Source organism: Lactuca serriola, chromosome 6 (assembly GCF_051521515.1).
Source record: "Lactuca serriola cultivar US96UC23 chromosome 6, Lser_US96UC23_V15, whole genome shotgun sequence".
NCBI lineage: Eukaryota > Viridiplantae > Streptophyta > Magnoliopsida > Asterales > Asteraceae > Lactuca > Lactuca serriola.
In genome coordinates, this window is record NC_136413.1 from 148,035,386 (window position 1) to 148,056,734 (window position 21,349).

Below are 21,349 nucleotides of genomic sequence, written 5' to 3' on the forward strand. Positions count from 1 at the left end.
CGGCTTGCCCTCCATGCATATCTAGTCGCCGATTTCTCACATCAATAAGATGCTTATATAGTTGTTACAATTAGGGTAAACCCTAATTGTCATGGCTTTCCATTTCCTTGGATCCATGGGTTCAAATACAACATGGAGCATCCATGGAGCATCCAATGGGTTTGAACCCAACTTGATAATCCCTGGAGCATTAGCCCACTATATAAGTATGGATGATTTACACAATCAACCCATATATTTAATTAGTCTTCTTTTGATCACTTAATTAATTCTATATTAATTCTTGATCAATACTAATTAAATAATCTCTATTAATATATTATAACTTATAATATATTAATAAACCTTAAGTGTTATTTCTCTCATTTTAGTCTATCCAAGTGCATGATGCCATGCAACCCAAATGGACCATGCCGGGTCGGGTCAAGTCTTACCAATTATAGTTATCGACTTAGACATTAATCCAACAGTAATCATAATCGAACTTTGAGAATGCAAATAATAACTATACCCTTGAATAAATTCAATTAAAATTTTCTCTATCTAAGCTTTTAGATTGGAAACGAAGTATAACATTCTCTCCCTTAATTATAGCAAAAACAACTTTTCAACCCCTGCAACTTTGCAAAGTGAAACTTTTGTTTTTCTATAATTAATATTGTCAGCTTGCAATACTTAAATAATAATCATGCTCCCACTAACATGATGATTATATCCATTCCAACATAAAATTTATGCTCCCACTAGCTTTGACACGTATTTAGAAACTAGCTAAACTTCTAGAAAACAATACTTATTGACTTCCAAAGTTCATTGTTTCTAATATGATATGCTTCGATAAGCCTTTATCTAAGCTTCTCAAAATCACATACCTTTCCTTAGACAACTCACAAGTGTTTCTAAACTAATTCAGAACTTATATTACTAAGTCTCAAATGTTCAGACTAATTGCCAAATCTCACAATTCGAACTATGAAGAGGGATGCCGTAATCATAATCGAATTTGAGAATGCAATTTACATAATCGCTATCTCCTTAAAATCTCTTTTAGTGAAAACGTTTCCTCACAATCATTTTCATTAAGGGGAGAAACCTTATGACACTTAGATTTTATAGTATATGTGTCCCTATCCATGTGAATTTGCCATAACCGTAATTGTAAGTTAATGTTTGTGACAAATCCAAACTCCTATGGACATAACTTGTTCATTCTTGATTTCTTGCCTTCGAGGGTCCCACCATTGCTTCCAAGTTATTTAGCAGCTCACCTATACCAGTCAATGTACTTTCATTGAACAAGGTGTTTGCCTTATGTAGTCTATTGAGAACTCATAGAACTCATATGCATAATCAACTCAACTGAATTGGCACAGAAACAAGAATACGATAGGTTACAAACCTCAAGTTGTGTGCTAGTGTTTAATGATAGGTTTACTCTTGATTTGTTCTTGAAACTTTTCAAGATCATTTAGACTCCTACTGTCCTCTTGACATATAAGATTCTCTTGTCAAGAAAACATTTCTTGACAAACAAATATTCAAGAGTTAGTGTGGATTCGTATCAAGACAAACACTACACGCAATTGGTATTAGTTGGTCTCTGTCTTATCCAAGACATCACAATTTACCAATTTCAAACGTGCAAGAGTAAGAAAAAAACAATTTTTCTACTTCACATTTGATGAGTGTGTTAGAACTTCTTAAGATGTGTCACTCAATTCACAATCTTAGAGTGCGACTCTAAGACTTGATTTTAGAGGATCAATTGTGATATGGTTTTTAATCATTAAGACAATCACAAAATCCGATACAAAATTACTCTCCCTTCTTCTTGGATTTGAGAAACCTTTTATCTTTCTACCTTCGTTGATTCTTCTTATTCATTCTGCAATTCATTAAAACTTTTCAATGATTCAGAATTACACTTAATCTTGTAAGTATAACCACATTTACCAGACTTTTGGTAAATTATGATGAATAGTCTCATTGTTATTTGTGGTGGACTTGACTAGTGCAAAACATTGTGTTCTATTCCTTTAGTTCTTCACTTGACTCACATACTTGTGTGATCAAGGAATTAGTCTTAATTTCCTAAGTATCAAGATTTCCACACATCACATGATTCAAATCATATGATTCCAAGTCTTTGTCCAATTGAAACTTGGGTGATGGGAATCTTTCCTTACTTAGAAATTTTTTTGACACTACCGTAAATAACATAACTAAGAATCACATCTATTTATAGAAATACATAAACACCAATTTTTTCACAACGATTTCATTGCCAGGATATAAGACAAATCAAAAAATTTATTTTATTCATAAAAGTAATGGAAAACATGTCCTTACAATGCAAAATCAACTGAAAAAACTATGTAATCAAATATTCCTAACAAATCTATCATAACTTTCTAAGCTCAAAATCCAATCTTTGAATCCATGCGATCGTGATCCATTTCTTCGTGATCAAATTCATCTTGCTCTTCCATCAAGCTTCCTCTCTTTTCTCTGATCCTGCAAAACATTCAAATGTAATCTTATCACATTATGTATTAAGAATCAATGAATAGGAACTTAATGGAGTTAGATAATGGATTTTACCCGAAGTAGAGCCATACTTCTTGACTCTCCCATCTCTTAGATTCTTTAGGTCCTATGGGCAGCTTCGTATCCAACGCCCCTTCTCTTGGCAGCAGAAACAGGTGGCTTCTCCTGGAGCGACCACGGAAGCATGGTTAGTTGAATTACCAGACAAATATGCTCCATTACTTTGCCAAATCATTTCTAATTCAGCAGCAATAAGCATGTAAGTTAGGTAAATGAGGGTCGCGTCAAGATCTATCATATAATACTCTCTTATGAACTTATCATATGATTTAGGGAGTGACCGAAGAACCCAGTCTACAACCAACTTCTTTGGAAAAAATGCACCTAACATTGTGAACCTATCGATGTGTGATTTCATCCCTAGGACGTGAGCACACATGGATTTTCCATCTTCATGTTTCATTGCCAACAAGACTTGAGTTATTTTGAAAATTTCAATTCTTTGATCTTATGGGTTTGGGAGAACAACAGGGGGAGGTGGAGGAAGTGAAACCAAGCTAGTCCACAATGCATGGATTGATCTTTCACCTTCATTGTGTAACAGACTTTCACTTTGAGCAGGAAAACCTTTTCCGTAGGATTCAGGAAGACCATGGTTAGATTCAGACATATACAAAACGGGAGAAAAATCAAGTTAGTTGATTGATTGAGTCCTTAATAAATCACCCAAATGAGACATTAAGGCTAGGACCCAACACAATACTCTACAACTTGGGAGAAGGATGCCGTAACCCAAATCGCATAACATTTGAAGGTAAGTGAATGGCGATTCACTAATTTTCCACCATGAAAAACGAAAAGAAGATTAGGTTTTAAATATATTGAAAAACTCCTAGATCCTTTGAGATTCATTGAACTCTTCAATGACATGTTTAAATCTCGATATGCCTCTCGATTTGTGACTGGAATGTCGAGGATCACAAAACAGGGTGTGAATAACCATGTAAACTTACATGGTGCCCCCAATGTTATAGTCACCTATTCGATGTGCCGGTTAACCACACACGCTCCACCGAACTATGACAAACATTGAGTCACCCTTTGCAACCTTTGCTTAGAACCATTTAGTGTGTCAGTCAACCACACACGCTACACTAACGTCTTCGCAAGGGTACAAAGTGTAATTTCATGGAACTGCATGAAATTCACTTTTGTCTAAAGTAACTAAGATTGGGAATTTTTGTAAAAACATTTAGTTACTTTATACTTCATTATACTTTTGATGGAAAGGGTTTGCCCTATCCTACCCGTTAGGCTAACGACCATCCACCATTCAAGGAAGCGGTGGATGAGAGTGGACACCCATTAAACGACCATTTTATAGGCCATAACCTTATACCCCCCTTATAGATCAACTTCGTGAATGAGACCTACTAACGGTAATACTAGAATTTAAGTTATACATATATAATATTAGACTTTTAATTTTATATATAGTATAAGGGTGTATTTTATACTTTTAAAATACTATGTGGTCTAATTTAATAAATTATACTTTTAAATTAATTAAATGTAAACCAAAACTTTATGGATTTATTAACTCTCTTTTAATTATACACTTCATTAATTTAATAAAACTATAAGGGTGTAATTTGAACTTTTCAAAGTACTAGGGTTTTAGAATTTAATATTTCAACATCGAACTTTTAATCAAATTTTAAATTCCAAAATTTGAGGGCAAGTCTTGAACCATTTCAAAACATTAGGGTTTAGAATTTAAATATTTCAAAATTAAACTTTTAATGAAAATTTAAATTCCAAAAATTTAGGGCAAGTTTTGAAACTTTTCAAAACTATCTAGATTAAATTACAAATAATAAAAGTAATCAAAAATTTGAATTATCTAAATTTGACATAATTTAATTTTTTACAATATAATTCAAATCAAAATTACAAATAATCAATCTTTATCTTATAAAACAAGTAATTATCTTAAATTTACAATTATCCATTAATTTGATTAGGATATCAATTACCATAATATAAAAATCTGATTTTAATTTGAAAAAACAATTTAAGGTAATTATCAAAAGCAAATTAAGGCAAAAATCTCGAAATTGTGCTGTCAGACTGGATTCACGAGGTGAACACACTGTGTTCACGACATGAGTCTGGTTTAATTCGAAAATCTGCTGCCAGAGTGAATTCACGAGGTGAACACACTATGTTCAAGACGTGAATCATGTCAGATTCGAAATTCACAAATTTTCAACTTTGAAAACTTAATTTGCATCAAATACAATAGAAGAACACCCTAGGCTCTAATACCACTTATGGGTTATGAGCACTACATCAATCTTATGGTGCACATGCAAAAACGTAAACTTTGGATCTAGGTTTATCTAATTGTACATGCAATAATCATCATAAGCTCTCAAACCCTAGATCTATGTAACGCCTGCGTTTCCAGGCTAGGCATTATCATCGATGTAATAGTCTAGGTTAACCCTTGTAACTCTTTTTGGAGTATTAATGATGAAATATTTGAGTATTATGTGAATTATGTGTTTATTTTCTTAAATATTATAATTTAATGAATTAAGAATAAAATAAGCGTCAAAATTAAAGTATGAGATAAGCCTGATATCTTCGCATAAAGATGTAGTGGTCGAAACAAGGATTCCGAAGATATAAAGAATGCTGAAATCCGAGTTATAACGAAGAAGTTATGACCCGTCGAAGTTTCGCGACAGAACCGGCAACCCTGAATGACGTAAAAAGTGAAATTTACGTTAGATCAATATTTAGCCTTAGCGATCTAAACGAAAGTCGTAGAGTTCGTTAAACCGAGAGCATGCATAAAAAGAACGCCAAAATCTGACTTCGTATGAGGAAGTTATGATTTTTCGAAGTTTCGACTTAGCAGTATGCAGCCCGAATACTTGATTTGAGATCGAACTGTTTTTAGCCGAAACAATCTAAACGAGAATCGAAGATCTCGTTAATTGTATTGAAACGATGAAAAGATAGGCGAAAACGGACGTCGGATGAAGAAGTTATGATTTTATAACGGAGTTTTCCTGTCTCGGCCTACTAAAAATAAATAATAAAAATAAAGTCAAAATTAGCCAACCGAGTCTAAACGAAAGTTGTAGAGCGTAGTTTCACCTACGCGGGGATATAAAGAACGTCGAAAACGGAGTTCGTATGAGGAAGATATGAATTTTTGAAGTTTATTAAATATTTTCGATATTTAATTTAAATAAAAATTATCCGATATTATCCAAAGGGGGGAGTCAGCGAGCTGATCCACATTACGCCCAACGTAATGTAATTTACGCCCAGCGTAATTTGGGTTTCCAGCCCCCTATAAAAGGATGTCGAGGGCAGCCGAGTTCTTTGCTCATTTCTTCCCTTTCTCTCGCGTTTTTGCATCGTTTTTCGTGCAAGAATTATCCCGAAGCCCCGGTATCATTCCCGAGCCCCGAAGCAAGTCCCGAAGCCCCGAAGATCCCGAGAAGTTCAATTCCCGAGCCGAAGCTCTGCCCGCGAGAAGTCCGGTTTTTGTGATGATCTTCCAGATCTGCCGAAGAATACTACTTCTACAAGCCGTAGTGTTGTCCGATCATCTTCTGATCAAGTGAGTGTGTGGTTACTTTCTTCTAACGCATAATTATGAAGTATTTTATATAAAATACGTGTTATGTGTATATTTTTTTGTTATATGTGTGAATGTATATTCACTTTCTTCTATCTCATAGATCTGATTTATTCTCTATGAAATACGTGTTATGTGTGTGTGCCTCATCTGTTATGTGGAATATGTATTGAATGAGAATGCTATACAGATTTTAAACTATGTATAAAAATATATATTTTTATCTATTAATATGTCAGGTAGAACACGGGTAGATAGTTGTGTGATAAACAGATGAGAGGCCTCGATGTTGTTGTTGATTCAGTCATCTAGCGGAGTTTAGATGACAACCACATACTTTTCTAGACAGTCCTGTGGAACGCTAGCAGGTTCGCCACCTGTAGGTGTTAATGAAATTGGGTGTTCATTCGCTGTACTCCATCCCCCTCATGGTTGCCTTATTTGACTTATATTGCTGAGGAACCCCCGAAGCATGTGTTGTCGCCCCGATGAAATATTCTGAGACTAGGTCCCTTGTTTTAGTTGTTTTAGGGACATAAAGTGAGAATAACGGGAATGGGTAATTGAGTTATTGTTGGTTGGTGGAATTAAATATAATTATTTATTGTGGGTTGAAAACCCTATATGCTCACCAGGCTCCCAAGCCTGACCCACTCAGTTTATTTGTATTACAGGAAGTGGCGCAAGGGCATAAGATGGATGAATCATCAAGTTGTTTTGTTTACAAGTTTGTATATGTATATATTTGTTGAATGACCTGTAATGTTATCACTTATGCTTTATGATATGTATCGGAACATGATATCCCGAGTTTTGATTATATAATGAAAATACATTTCTTTATGAAATGTTTTGGTAAATATTATTTTATCACGTTTTGTTTTTGTGAACAAATTCTGCAACTCTTTTAAATCAAAAGGATTTACTCTGAAATTATTCTAAAAGCATAAATGAAACCGGTCTTTTCTGGCCGTGATTTTGGAGATGTCACAGTCTAGCACACTATGAACGAAATTAGGGTTTAGATATTACATTTGATTGTTATGTAGCAATAACAATCTATTCCTTCTTGTAATTGGCTTCTGAAAGCTTAGTGTCACAAATGACACCTCTAACGACTCACAAACACCAAGAGCAAGAGGATGAAGAAGGAGAAGAGGAGAGGCACCCAAAAATGTCTAGAAACCCTAAGGAATCAGTTCACCACATTTTTGGGGCCTCAGGGGTTCCTTATATATGTAGGCTATTAGGGTTATCTAACAATGAAACCCTAATTTGACTACTTAGGCCCTAAACAGCCTATGGACATCCTCATTAGAGGCCTTGGACGATTTCTAATGGGTTTCCCCATAGAATTCGTCCGCTCCTCTAATATGGAGTCTATTAGCCCAATATTCAACTATCACACAATTGACAGTTCCAGTCCCCTTTATTTAATTAATATCTTTTAACCACAAAATTAATTCTTAATTAATTATTGACTAATATTAATTAAACAATATGATTTCTCCTTTAATATATTATTCTCATAATATATCAATAAATCATAATTAATCCTCTCTCTCCATAATTCATCCTATCAAGTTGCTTTGGTGAAGGCAACCCAAAAGGACCATGCACCATCGGGTCAAGTACATACCAAAATAGTTATGGACTTAGAAGCTAATCCAACAACAGTTGTGGGTTAGGGGTAATCCAACCGAAAGTTTGTGGACCCAATATGTATTAGGCAATCCAACCGGGAAGGTTATGGATCGGGGCACTCCAACTAGAAGGTTGTGGGTCAGGGGTAATCAAACAAGGAGGTTATGGACCCAATATCTATTTGGTTATATGTTTTGTGTGGTGGTACCTTGGGAAACTCACTAAGCTTTGGATTACAATTTTAGTTTATTGTTTCAGGTACTTCAGAAGATCATGATAAAGCGAAGGCGTGATCGTGCACATCCTTCAGATTTTATGTTATTGGATTTTGGGATAATTTGATTTATGAATTACACTTTTAAAGCAATGTTTTTGTAAACAATTATTGTCTTGGGTTGTTTTGGAAAAATGAAAATTTTACTCTAATTTTTAGGATGTTACAGTTGAAATGGGAAAGAGAGAGAGAGAGAGAGAGAGAGAGAGAGAGAGAGAGATGTGTGTTTGTGTCACCGCACAAATTCCCCACCACAGGGTGTGGTGTTACTATATGGGTACGGTGTTAGGCGGTAGGGATGTTATTCAGGTCGAAAACGGACCGACCCAACCCAAACCTGAATAATTTGAAAACCGAATGAGGGTAATTTCATTAACCAAAAACCGGTCCGATTAACCAATACCGAATAACCCAAATAACATGTACAATATGATTAAGGACCTAATATAACCGAAAAGAACTGAATAAATCGTATTACGATTCTATAACCCAAATAACCCGCATAATAGAATAAAAATACTTTTATACGTCAATATAAACATTCATAGACTAACATAACATAATAACACATTGATAGAATAACAATTGCATAATAGATTAACATAATATAAATTAATTCTTACTTGAATTTCTTGAGTTGGGGCCCAATTTTCCATAACTAGACAAAATAAGAATTCGTGAATCATTAGAGACAATATGAATGGTCGATTTTTGAAAGTATGAAACAAGATGAAGGATTGACATAAGTGATTTCGAATTTGGAAATAATTGAGAAGATTGGTCGATTTTGAAACAAGGAGAACAAGTGTAAGTTTTTTTTTCTGTTATGAATGATTAGGACAGAAATGTGAATCATTATTTCGATTTATGTTGATTGGAGAAGGGGGGCGATGAATGCTTATTCGATTCGGGTATTTAGAACTGAATAAACTCTTATTTGGATAACCCAGACCGAATAACCTGATAACCGAATAAGCATAATATAAATACCCGAAACCTGAATCGAATTGCTTATTCGGACCTTATTTGGTTCGGTTCGGATTTCTGGGTCAAATTCTCATCCCTTTTAGGCGGTACTAAGGCCATGCGGTTTGACCACATGGGTAATCAACCAAGTTAAACGTGTGCATCCAGACCCGCTTTAGTAGGTTTTAAATTGGAGTTGCAAAATCATGTACTATCTAATAATTTCTTTTAGAACATTAACGGACAACAAACATAAGTTCTACGTTTAAAGGTATTTTAAATAGGCAAAAGAGGACTACGTGTAGGGTATTCTGTCCTACAATTGTACTAGCTTCCTCACCTTACACCATTTTGCCCATGACTCACATATGAACCCACCAGCATTTACTCTTCACACCCTCAACAACCCCATCCCTTTATCCGTTTTATGAAAATTCCTTTTCGATATTTTGTTAATATGGTGATATTTTTATGTTTCGTTGACTCATTTATTATCTCATAAAACATAAAAAAAAATGCTGAATTTGGGTATCTTATGTGTAATGAAGTCACATCAATAATTTATAAAAGAGAGTTTGTGCCAACGAAATATACAAAAAGATATTATAGACTTGTCAATCAAAGATAACTAATTGTTACAAGTACATCATGGATTTAACACTAATCAACACCTATAACTTAGAAAACAAGAAAATGGAAATCACAATGTTTATGGCATACAACCATGTTCATATGATATAACAAATCCATAAAGTTTATGAAAATGTTAATGAGTTTGTAAACTATGATATTTGTTTTTTCTTTGTAATTTTAACTATAAATAAATTTTATACAAAATGTACAAGTGCAATTTTATTTTTATCAACATGACTCATGCTATCATAATCTATTTTAAGTTTTATTAATAAAAAAATTAACAAAATAAATGTGGATCCTATTAGAAATAATCTCATTTTGAACAAATATAAAAAAGTATCAAATGTTATTTAATGAACTTTGCAAGGCGTTTTTTTATTTAAATATTTCCTTTATGAATGTTCATCAATAAAAAAACATTTAAAAGGCTTTCGTTAAATGAATTTCATTTCGTAAAGTATGATGTTTTCTTGTAAAAAAAATAAAATTGAAAATTTTATTTTTATGAAATAAACATACATTTTATGATATATATAAAAAAGTAAATGTTGTAAAATTTAAATTTACGAATTAAACATACATTTTATATATGTGTTGGAGATTAATCATTTTCGACACACTATCTAAATTATTAGTAATTAACATTAATCTTATAACATACAAGTACAGTTATATTTTTTTCATAAAAAATATATGAAACCATTCATAATAACGGTAGAGCTTTTTCAATTGATGTCATGTTATCATCATAACAACAAAACAATTATTTTAACAAATAGTATCTATAATAAAGTTTAAATAAAATAGTATTAAAAGTATGAAAAAACCTTATTTATTAAAATCACAACTTTACAAAGAATGTAAAAAAAATCCACACAATACTTTTTTTTTTTATTTTACATAGTTTATTTAACATAATAAACTTTGAAAAATCTTAAGTAATAAATTTCTTATTAACTTGAATACTTAATATGTATTTTCTAATAAAAAATAAAATATAAAAAGAGTTTATACTGACCACATAATTGTTAATTTGAAGAAAAAAATATAAAACTTATCCTAAAAGTAAGGTTTGACTATGGTAATACATGAGATGACCTTTTTGCAATTCATTGCTTTTTTTTCTTGCTTTTCTTTTCTTTTTAATTCTTATAAAAAAAAAGGTTTTGTCATTTGTAGTTGTTTCCAAGTACTATATCATTCAAAAGACCTCAAACCCGTTTCACTTTTGTCTTTACCCTCCTTCATCTTTCTCTTTCCCAAAACTCCTTTTCCTTTTATCATTTCATCTGCAATTTCAAATCTAGGGTTTTTTCATTCTCATTCTCACTTTCACAAACACCTCAACACCTCTCCCTCTTGCCATCGTACACAGGTTCGTGTGTGCTAATTACTTCTCTGTTTCTACATTCTGTCAATTTTAGCACCCTGTTTTTCTGTTTTGAGCTCATAGAGCTTGAATCGTTTGTAAATCCCTTCACTTTATGGGTTAAATTTGATTTCTCGAGAAACCCATGTAAAACCCTTGAGAAATTTTCGTTTTTCGTTTGTGGGTTGCTGTTTAAATTCGTTGTTTTTGCTTGTTTCGTGCTCAATTTTGGTTTTTAGGTCGGATTTTTTTTGAAAAATTTAGAGGTGTCTGTGGACAATTTTTTGTTTATCTTTTGTGGGTGGGTGTTAGATTTGGGAGTAAATGCATGGACGGAAGGGACGGAATCCCTTCGTTTTATCTGAATAGAGGGTTTCGTGGGTCGGGTTCTAATGCCGGGTCGGGTAATCAAGGTGGAGGGTTCCATACCCCTCCACCTGGTTTCAAAACTCAATTAAACCCCACTTTATCTCCTCATAATCATACCCAAATCAGGGTAGCTCCTCCTTCAATGGGTCCTTCGTTCCATTTGGAACACAACCCACCTCCTAGTTTCCCTCATAGCCTTAACATCGGCGGCGGTGGTGGTGGCGGTGGCAGTGGTGGGACTGATGACGGTGGTGTTGCAGTCTCCATCCCCATTCCCACCCCTGGAAGTGGAAGTGGGAGCGACTCTGTTATGAAGAAAAAACGAGGGAGACCAAGAAAGTATGCCCCTGATGCCTCCAATACGGCGTTGGCACTACTAAAGCCTGTACCTCCGGCCACTTCGCCGGATCAAAACACACCGGGGACACAGAAGAAGAGGGGGAGGCCTCCTGGCAGTGGAAGGAAGCAGCAGCTTGCAAATTGTGGTATGTCGTACAGTTTTTAAGTTTTGAATCCTATCAATAAAAAGTGAGTATTATGCATTGGTAATGTATTGGTTATGTTTTTGATTATATAATCTTTTAATAACATAATGGTTAAAAAGTTATTTATTTTTTAGTATTTCATAATTTTATTTTACCCTATTCCATCTCATTTTTTATATAAATATATTACAAAATTCACTAGATATGAACTTCAAAGGTGTTGCTTCTTTTGAACTTATCGTGCCATGACTTAATTTGATAAGCTATACGACTTAATAGAATTTTATCAATTTAATGAATTCTCATTGTATCATTGTTGCAGGCGAATGGATGCATAATTCGGCTGGATCGGCTTTCACGCCTCACATAATCCACATATCAATAGGAGAAGTACGCAGATAATATTTATAACAAAACACTATAATTATCAAAACAAACACAATGTTTTTTTTTTTTGCTAGATACATTTTAAAGAATATTGTTCGACTATTAATCAAATATCTGAAATACTCAATTTTATGTTGAAGGATGTTGCGGAAAAGATATTGTCATTTGCACAACAAAGGCAAAGGGCTCTATGCATCTTGTCAGGCAATGGGTCCGTTTCCACCGTCACATTACGCCAACTTACATCTTCCGGTGGCACTGTGACTTATGAGGTTGGGCCCCTCAATCCATCTCAACCCTCGGATCAAATTCATCTGATGACAACTGTGATTTGTAAAGTCTAACCGTTTTGTAACCACCTCTAAATTCGTATGATTTGTAGGTGGTTACAGGTTGTTACAAAACGGTTAGAGGTGGTTACAAAACGGTTACATGTTTTGTAACAACTTGTAACCACCTACAAATCACAGACATGACATGAATTTTGGGTTCTTTTTAGAACCCAAAACTAAGGAATTATATATATATATATATATATATATATATATATATATATATATATATATATATATATATATATATAAACTCATGATTATTAATTTATTTTATTTTCTTATGATCGTTTTTTAGGGTCGTTTTGAGATATTATGCTTATCGGGTTCTTATCTGCTGGCGGAAACTGGTAGCCCCCGCAACCGGACTGGCGGTCTTAGTATTTCTCTTTGTAACTCTGAAGGTCAAGTGATTGGTGGTGCAATTGGCGGCAAACTTACCGCCTCCACCCTGGTTCAGGTACTGTTTTTGTACATTCTTTATTTTGGTTAACCGGGATCTTACGTTTGTTGGCGGCAGGTGGTGGTTTGTAGTTTTGTGTATGGTGGTGGAGATAATTCGAAGGCAAAGGCCGCCATTGAGCCGCCGTTATCGGGTGATGAAAAGAGCCCTGGAGTTCAACTCAACTAGAAGTGTCGACATCTCCCTTCATGTTCATGTTCTCATGTTCGTGTATCATATGTAGATGATTGGCGATGGGTTCTCTGTTAATTTGTAACAAAAAGAAGTCGACATGTTTATGTTTTATTTTAGTCGTAGAACTTTTTTATTTTTTATTTTTATCAGTAATCTTGAGTTGCACATTTGCCCATCTGTAGCTAGCTAGGATCATTTGGTGAACTGGGATCTAAAAGTTTCTGGATTAATTTTATTTTTCTTAGGGTTTTTGTGGAACTTTTTTTTTTGCTAATTTTATAATGTTTCGTGAATTGCAACAATAATAGAAAAGGAGTTAATGTTATGCTGTTAAATATACGGATATAACCTTTTTTATTGTTTATAAAAAAATAAGGGGTTATTTATAGCGGATATAACCTTTTTTATTGTTTATAAAAAAATAAGGGGTTATTTCTATAAAGGACTATATATTTTGATTTTTTTTTCTTTTTAGACCTAAAACTTTTTTCTTTTTCGAAAAAGACCCAATTTTACGTTACTTGTTATTTTAGACTCTAAAAGGGAAATTAAGTATTTTTATTTCATAAAAGACACTACATTAAATATTTTTTTTCCAGTTTAGACCTAAAATATTTTTTATGTCAAGACTAGTTGTATAAAAAACATGATTATATCATTTTAGTTTAAACATAGACATGGATTTAAACAATCTAATTATTATGCCTATATTTATTTATGATTGGACAATTCTTTGTCCACCTAAATTTATTTAAAAAAAAACAAGCAGTTGTAAAAACTATTTATTCAATACACCAAGTTTATATAATTTAATTTCGTCAAGGCAAAAACATGTATATATTCTTTTAATATATTCTTTTAGTTTAAATAATAGACAACGATTTAATTTTCGCATCGTATTGATTTACGCATGAAACATTTTTTTAAATCATTACACATTACACAATCATTTTTTTTAGTTGTAGGCGTGATATGTCAAATTTTTAATAGTATATGGACTAATTTAAAAAAAAAAAAAAAAAACAGGGGGGCCACAACCCCCTTAGCTCTTAAGAAGATCCGTCCATGCTTCAAGCTTTTTTAAATTAAAATGAAATCCTAAATTTTATTTTAGTAATTATTATGATTATACTTAAGAATCAATAACTGCGATATACAAACACCATGTATTTGGATATTTAAGTGTGGGATATCATTTTTGTTATTTGGATTTTCAACTTATGTTCAAATGATGTCATTCCCATAATATTAGGTTATGTATTTATATGTGATGTTAGCATTTTTTAAGAATGTCTTAAACTTGAATTTGATATATCTGAACAAAACTATTACGAAGTTTAGGATTAATATTTTTATGTATGTATTTTATATAATTATAACTATTATTCAATAATCGGCTAATGCTACAAAATATTCTATAGCCTTGGTTTAAGAATATGATAATGAGTGCGTTTGTTAACTGTTTTAAAAAAGTTGATTTAAAAATTCGACCAAAAAATATTATAGAAAAGTGAGAGAGGGAAATATGTCCAAACTCACGAAATAAGTATAATAGACAAACTAAAAAAATTCATTTTTTTTATCAAAAAATATCAAATTAACATCAAACTTTTTATCAGCGGTAATAATAACATTTTTTATATACAATATATCAAGGTTAATGATATACTAACATATATCCAAGATAAAGTTTAATTATATCTTTTAGACAAAAATAAAATTTTGCAATTATTTTTGGTTATATTTGTTCAAAAGATAACATATTAGATAATATTTTTTAGTTTATACATGTATACTTTCTTTTTCGGTGTAGTCAAGAAATACATTATATATTTGGTCTTGAAGACTATAACCAATTTTAAAGTTAAGTTTATTTAATAAAAAACATTTTAGGTCTAAAATGGTAAAAAAACTACAAACTGTAGGGTTTTTAATGAAACAAAAATACCTAATTTACCTATTCGTGACCTGCTAGGGTCTAAAATGACAAGTAACAAGTAAAAGTTGAGTTTTTTTCGAAAAAGAAAAAAAATTCTAAGTCTCAAAAGAAAAAAAAAATCAAAATATAAAGTCTTTTATGAAAATAACCCAAAAATAAGAGATTAATGTGCGAATTACACTTGCAAATAGGCCATGTACCTAACAATTTATGTTAACCATGGAAGAAAACATGATAAGATTATAAACTTGTTTTTGTTATGTATTGTATTTTATATAGTGATTTTAATAAACAATTAATTTAGGCGGTGTTTGGGAATGTTTTTCAAATAATTTATTGATTTATTGGTTAAAAGTAAAAAAAAATGTTTGTATAAACATAAAAATACTTTTGGAACAGTTTTTCATTAGCTTTAAAAATAAAATTTAAAAAGCATATAATACATGGCTTTTTTATTTTTTAGTTTTTTTAACCAAAATAGCTTAAAAGTAAATAAATAAATAAATAAAGTCAAACATTTTTGGATGGTTTTTTTCACCACAAAAGCTAATTCAAAAAATAGTTTTTCCACCATTACAAGCCAATAAACAGTTGTTTTTTTTTTTTTCAAAAACACTTTTAGAATTCAAAAACAATTCCAAACACCCCTTTAAAAAGTATGTAAAGAATAAAAAACAAGGATTTAGAAGAGTTTAATTAGTTATTATTGTTGTATGAAAAGAATAATACCAACAATCGCTCCACTTGAAAGCGACGTACCACGACATACTCATGTGTTGTATGGAAACACAATCGAATTGAGAACATATCGAATAACCAAAAATTAAAAGGACTCTGATAATAACATTACAAAAATGTTATAAGTCCATAGTATATAGAATCTACAAACCCTTAAATAGAACCAAATATGCTGCCTCTTATAGCGATGATAAATTGTTAGTACATGGTGCAAAAGTGCATTGGGAATAAGCAAAACATTATTATTCGTGAGGAAAAATGTGACTCAGGATTTTTTTTTTCTTTTTCGAACGACATGGATTAATATATGTCTAGAATTGAACCTAATATCTACTAGTTAGAAACTTCTAGTTAGACACTTTGTTAGCAAAATAAACCCCAACTTTTGTGACTCAAGATTACTTAGCAAGGTCTATTTACAAACGTTGAATCTCTCGTAAATAATTATCACGAAGCATAAACACTACTTGCGAAACTAGATGGTGCTTTTTATTAGAAAAAGTAGTGTCACGAGTTTGAACTCAAAATTTTGTGACAAATGTGGTCATTTTGTTAGAATCCTAGAACAAAGATTTGTGACACACTACCACTTAATATGGGGGTTAAAGGTAGAGAGTTTGTACATCCAACCGAGGGAAAGAGAGATTTCTTCCATAGATGAAAGATGAACTTCGGTTTATAAATTGCGAGACCACAATGGTCCGTAAATGCAGGAGCTAAGGAAAAATCGGATACAAGCAACAATGTGGAAGAAAAAAGATGGGAAAAACAAGCAAGTAAATAATGTAAGAAAAACAAAAACAAATAAAGTTTCTTGAATTACATAGTCTTAAAACGTTTGAATCTAAAACAATACAACATATAATTAAACATTGGTATGCCATTATTCAACACGAGATTCGGCATCCACTTGTGGAAATCTTGAAATCTAAAGGAGACCCAAGTGTTTCTGAATATCTCTCTGCAAAAACAACACAAGGATATTCATGTAAGATGAAGCAATGAAATCGGTCTATCAGAAGGGTATTTTCGTCTTTTACCTCGACTGTAAAAGGTGATGTGGTGGGGTAGTATCGATCAACAGGCTGCCCATTTTTATCAACCAAGAACTTGGCAAAGTTCCATTGAACATCTCCTCCAAGAATTCCATAGAAGCCAGTTTTCAAGAACGTGTAAACTGGTGCAGCATTGTCACCGTTTACATCAATCTGTGTAAAAATTCAGCATTTTTTAGTCAAATTTTGAAAATTTAATTGTGTTCTTGAGAATATTTCTTGTTTGAAACATGATTAAAAAGGTGTTTTGATGTTGGGTTGTTTGAATTTTACCTTGTCAAAGATGGGAAATTCTGATTTGAATCTGGTGCAAACAAAGTCAGCAATCTCTTCATTGGTTCCTGGTTCTTGAGCTCCAAATTGATTGCATGGAAATGCCAAAATTTCAAATCCTACATTCATCAAACAAGTAATTAATGATATTATTCATCAATATGCAGAATAACAAAACAAAAAAAAAACACTATTTTTCTAAAGTTACAAACCTTTCTCCTTGTACTTCAAATAGATTTGATTCAGTTCAGCATAGTTGTCATTTGTAAGCCCACTGCCACAACGAATCAAAAATACCCATAAACAAAAAACTTGATTGTAAATCTAAGCTACTTTAGGGGACCTAATCACAAATGCAAAATAAAGGTGGGACCCTGTATGATGCCCTCATCATCATCAAAGATAGCCCTAGAAAGCTTATGATGAAATGGTAAAAGGTTTGCAAGAACATTTGAAGAGAGAATAATGAAGAATGCTTACCATTTGGATGCGACATTAACAATGAGTAAAACCTTTCCCTTGTAAACGCTGAGGTCTACATCATTACCCTTGGCATCCTGCATAAAATTGACGATTAAATCACCAAAAAAATGAAAATAACCACTAAACACAATAAAAGTTTATGAGATCCAACCCAAATAAGATCAAGAAAATCTACAAGGGAGTGAAATTATATGTTTGACTAAACTGAAGCACCCATAAGGCCATAACGAATTTGTTTCCTAAACGCATACACACAGTTGCAGAAGAAGAATCAAGCTGAGCGTTGACTTTAGTGTGTCAATCTTTCTACTTTTCAGCTTCGAAATTAACATGGATCATGAAGCTTCTGACAAAAAAATATCTGACTATAGATTACCCAACAACAGACGTTACAAGAAGCACAAACTTGGGAACAGATTAGCAGCTAAACCCATACGATTTTTACATGTAAAGAGACAGAGGTTTGACATCAAAACCCAAACTTTGAGTACATATGGGGGCATGGACATGACCATGTTCACGTTTTATGATGTTTGACTAGTTGATTCATCTTATAATCGTCAAACTAACAGTATATGAAAATCGACATCTGGGTTCTTGAGAGATAGAAAGAGTTTAGCAAGATTTAACCTTGACTGTGAAATCGTAGAGGGTTTTCTTTTCGGAAGCGGGTTGGGTCGCCATGGATGGCTGCTTGATGGTGGTTTGAGAGGTATAATGCGTTGAAATGTAAAGAAAGACAAGAAAAAAACGGGATTTCTTGGCGAATTAATAGTTGACAGATGAGCGTATGAATGCGATTATTCGCATTGGTGGCTTCAATTCCAAAATGGACACCTAAATTTTGATACTTCTCATTATTTTAAAATACACTAAATGCGACTTTTATTCTATATAAAATGTTAGGGGTACAAAGGTAGGGATGTTTCAAAAACTTCAAAAAAAAACACCATTGAAGTTTTGTTTGTTTAAAAAAATCATCCCATTAAAGTCATTGTATAAAAAACACTAACCAAGTATAACTTTTGTTCAAATCCAACCTAATGATAACCGGTTATTGTGGATGAAAATATGATTTTGATTAAAAATTGTTGTGTTGATCTAACAATTAATGGCATGGGATAGAAGTGGGTAACATGGCATTTGTATTTGTCTTCTTTAAATCATATTAGGACTACAAGGAAAAGGAACAAGACTTTTTCTTATCCTAGGTTTCTTCTCGTGCTTCATCTTCTTTTTTGGGTCCTGCGATGGCTACATCTTCTACTAAATCCATAATATCCACCTCAAGCTCACACATTTCAAAGACAAATAAGGTTTTTGATGATGCTTACCCTTGTGGTTTTGGGTTCCCATCATGTATTTGGACTTCAACCACTAAGAGGAATCTTGGAAAAAAGTTTAGGGTTTGTCTCAACCAATTGGTGAATTATCATACCTTTCTCCTCCATATTTGGTTGGTTATGTCATTTTCCTTATTTGGTTGGTTATTTGTTTTAATTTTGTTGCATATGAAGGATCCAAACAAACCAAACTGTACTATTTGGAAAAGGGTTGATGAATATGAAGGACCAATAAACAAGAATAAGAAAGATGAAGCAAAAGCAGAAGAAGATTCCATTGAAATGGGGATATCAATTTGGAAAATGATTTCAATGAGCACAAAGAGAAGGGCATAAGGAATCTATAGTTTTACAAAGGAATTGATACAAATAAGTAGGAAATTGTGGATTCAAAAGTGTTTGATAATCATGCTTGCAAATGTGTTTTTATTGAAATTAATGATTTAGTATATATGTGTAAGCTTATGCAATGTACTTGTCTTAGTATGTATGCGAAGTTGTAGTATGACTTTGAAATTAACAGTGTTTTAATGAAATAGAAATTTTACCACTTGTTCTTCAATGCCAACCTCCTCATCAACCACTTGTTTTTCAATGCAAACCTCATCATCACCCACTTAGAGTAATATCCCAATACCTATGATGAAATGATATAAAGTTAGTAATTTTCCATAAAATAAGTTACATTTGAACCCCAACCTCCACATCAACTCCTTGTTCTTCAGCCACCCGTTCTTCAACCCCTGTTTCCATTAGTTGGGAAGGTAGTGTAACTTTAACAAGTTCATCATCGTTGAGGTTGAAACCAACACGAGCATCCGATGTAGTGTGGTCGGATTCAATTGTTCTTGAACATTTTGAACCACTATCAATATGCTCGTTGTATTTTTGCTCCTTTTCCATTTTTGGTTATCTTTCACGAGATTCCAAAAGCCAATAAACTTAGAAGTCGTCTTTTTTTCTTTTTGGTACACTTTTAAATCTTTCTTCAAAATCACTCATCATTTTCTCCGCTTTTCCATTGGCCTTGCTTGTTGTTATACAAACCATTAAACAACATGACTTCCTTGTTTGTTTTTCCCTTATTTGAAATACACTTGGTCTTTTGAACAATACTCTGGAAGGTTCAATCCTTTGTGGAACCTTTTTGTAACCTGACTTAAAAAATTGTCATGTTTTTGGTCTTTTCTTGTCTTCGCGTCTTCAGAATTATCGATCCATGCTTGTACCAATGCTAAAACTTTTTCGGGTTCCCATGCTTTGGCCTCCGCCTTCTCTTTTCTTTTACTTGGTGCTTTAGTGGGTTGGTTTCTCGAATGATTTCAGGTTCGGAGTCAGAAATGGGTGCTTGAGTCTTTCTGGCGAATTAGGGTTGAGTCAAAAAGTCAAACATATTAACCCCGGGTTCGTTTTGTGGTTGTGAGTATTGTTATGGGAATTGGTGGGGATCATATGGTAGCAAACTATTTGTAACATCCCAAGATTTGTCATTTATAGTCCTTGGGGATGGAAGGGTAAAGCCATGAAAAGCCTAAGGGCTATGTTGCAATTTTGGGACCAGGAGGAGTACGCTGCGCATACATAAGGGTATGCTAAGCGTACTAGGTGCGCCCTAGTACGCTAGGTATACACTTGTGTACACTCGGCGTACTCATGTCAGAAGGAAACCCTAATATTTAGGGTTTGGGTGCTATATAAACATCCTTATGACTCTTTTCTCCCATCACTTTCAGCCTCCATACCTTATAGACGTCCCAAACCCTAGTTTTGTGTGTGAGTATGATTTAGTGTGTGTTTTAAGCTCTTGAAGGTGAAGGCATTTCATCAAATAGTTGGAGAAGGAAGGCAAGCTTGAACATCTGAAGTTCTCTGGTCCTCTAGAAGCTTCAGGAGGTAAAAAGCTTCTAGCTTGGCAACTATTTTGAGTAGATCTTGTCTTGTTTAGTTTCTTGGCACTTTTCTTGTCCCAAAAACCCCAATATGGTGCATGATGCATTTTGGTCATATTAAGTTGTCCTTCCAGACCCTAGAAATGGTCCTAAGTGATAAAAATGAAGTCCCAATAGTTGAATGTGTCCCATGCATGGTAGGAAGGTCTTAATGGGTTAAGATCATATATTAAGAACTTTCTGGACATCCAAAGTCTTAAAGTTCAAGACTTTATGAGTCTTAGGCACATTTGGTCGATGGATCTGAAGTTTGGGCTTAAGTGTT

At 33.0% G+C, this 21,349-nt stretch overlaps 2 protein-coding genes across 2 annotated transcripts; one reads left to right on the forward strand and one right to left on the reverse strand.

Moving 5' to 3' along the window:
• Positions 1–10,939: 10,939 nt before the first annotated feature.
• Positions 10,940–13,562, forward strand: LOC145057060 (AT-hook motif nuclear-localized protein 5-like). Its single transcript, XM_079004825.1, has 5 exons — positions 10,940–11,948; positions 12,271–12,338; positions 12,476–12,607; positions 12,966–13,127; positions 13,188–13,562. Exons 1-5 carry the CDS (start codon positions 11,423–11,425, stop codon positions 13,296–13,298), a joined length of 999 nt encoding a protein of 332 aa, XP_078860951.1. The 5' UTR covers positions 10,940–11,422; the 3' UTR covers positions 13,299–13,562.
• Positions 13,563–16,741: 3,179 nt separating this feature from the next.
• Positions 16,742–18,624, reverse strand: LOC145057061 (glutathione peroxidase 1). The gene is made up of 6 exons (XM_079004827.1): positions 18,423–18,624; positions 17,790–17,866; positions 17,522–17,583; positions 17,310–17,428; positions 17,022–17,189; positions 16,742–16,942 (listed from the first exon to the last, which is right to left on the reverse strand). The coding sequence occupies exons 1-6, from the start codon at positions 18,474–18,476 to the stop codon at positions 16,910–16,912; spliced, it is 513 nt and encodes a 170-aa protein (XP_078860953.1). The 5' UTR covers positions 18,477–18,624; the 3' UTR covers positions 16,742–16,909.
• Positions 18,625–21,349: the final 2,725 nt, after the last annotated feature.

Excerpts from the sequence above, each read along its gene's own strand:
- LOC145057061 (XM_079004827.1), bottom strand. The coding sequence starts at position 18,476 with ATGGCGACCCAACCCGCTTCCGAAAAGAAAACCCTCTACGATTTCACA. Across the intron at positions 17,584-17,789 it reads GTTAATGTCGCATCCAAATG|TGGGCTTACAAATGACAACT; the intron begins GTAAGCATTCTT and ends TCGTTGTGGCAG. Across the intron at positions 16,943-17,021 it reads CATCACCTTTTACAGTCGAG|AGAGATATTCAGAAACACTT; the intron begins GTAAAAGACGAA and ends TTGTTTTTGCAG.
- LOC145057060 (XM_079004825.1), top strand. The coding sequence starts at position 11,423 with ATGGACGGAAGGGACGGAATCCCTTCGTTTTATCTGAATAGAGGGTTT. Across the intron at positions 11,949-12,270 it reads GCAGCAGCTTGCAAATTGTG|GCGAATGGATGCATAATTCG; the intron begins GTATGTCGTACA and ends TCATTGTTGCAG. Across the intron at positions 13,128-13,187 it reads CCGCCTCCACCCTGGTTCAG|GTGGTGGTTTGTAGTTTTGT; the intron begins GTACTGTTTTTG and ends TGTTGGCGGCAG.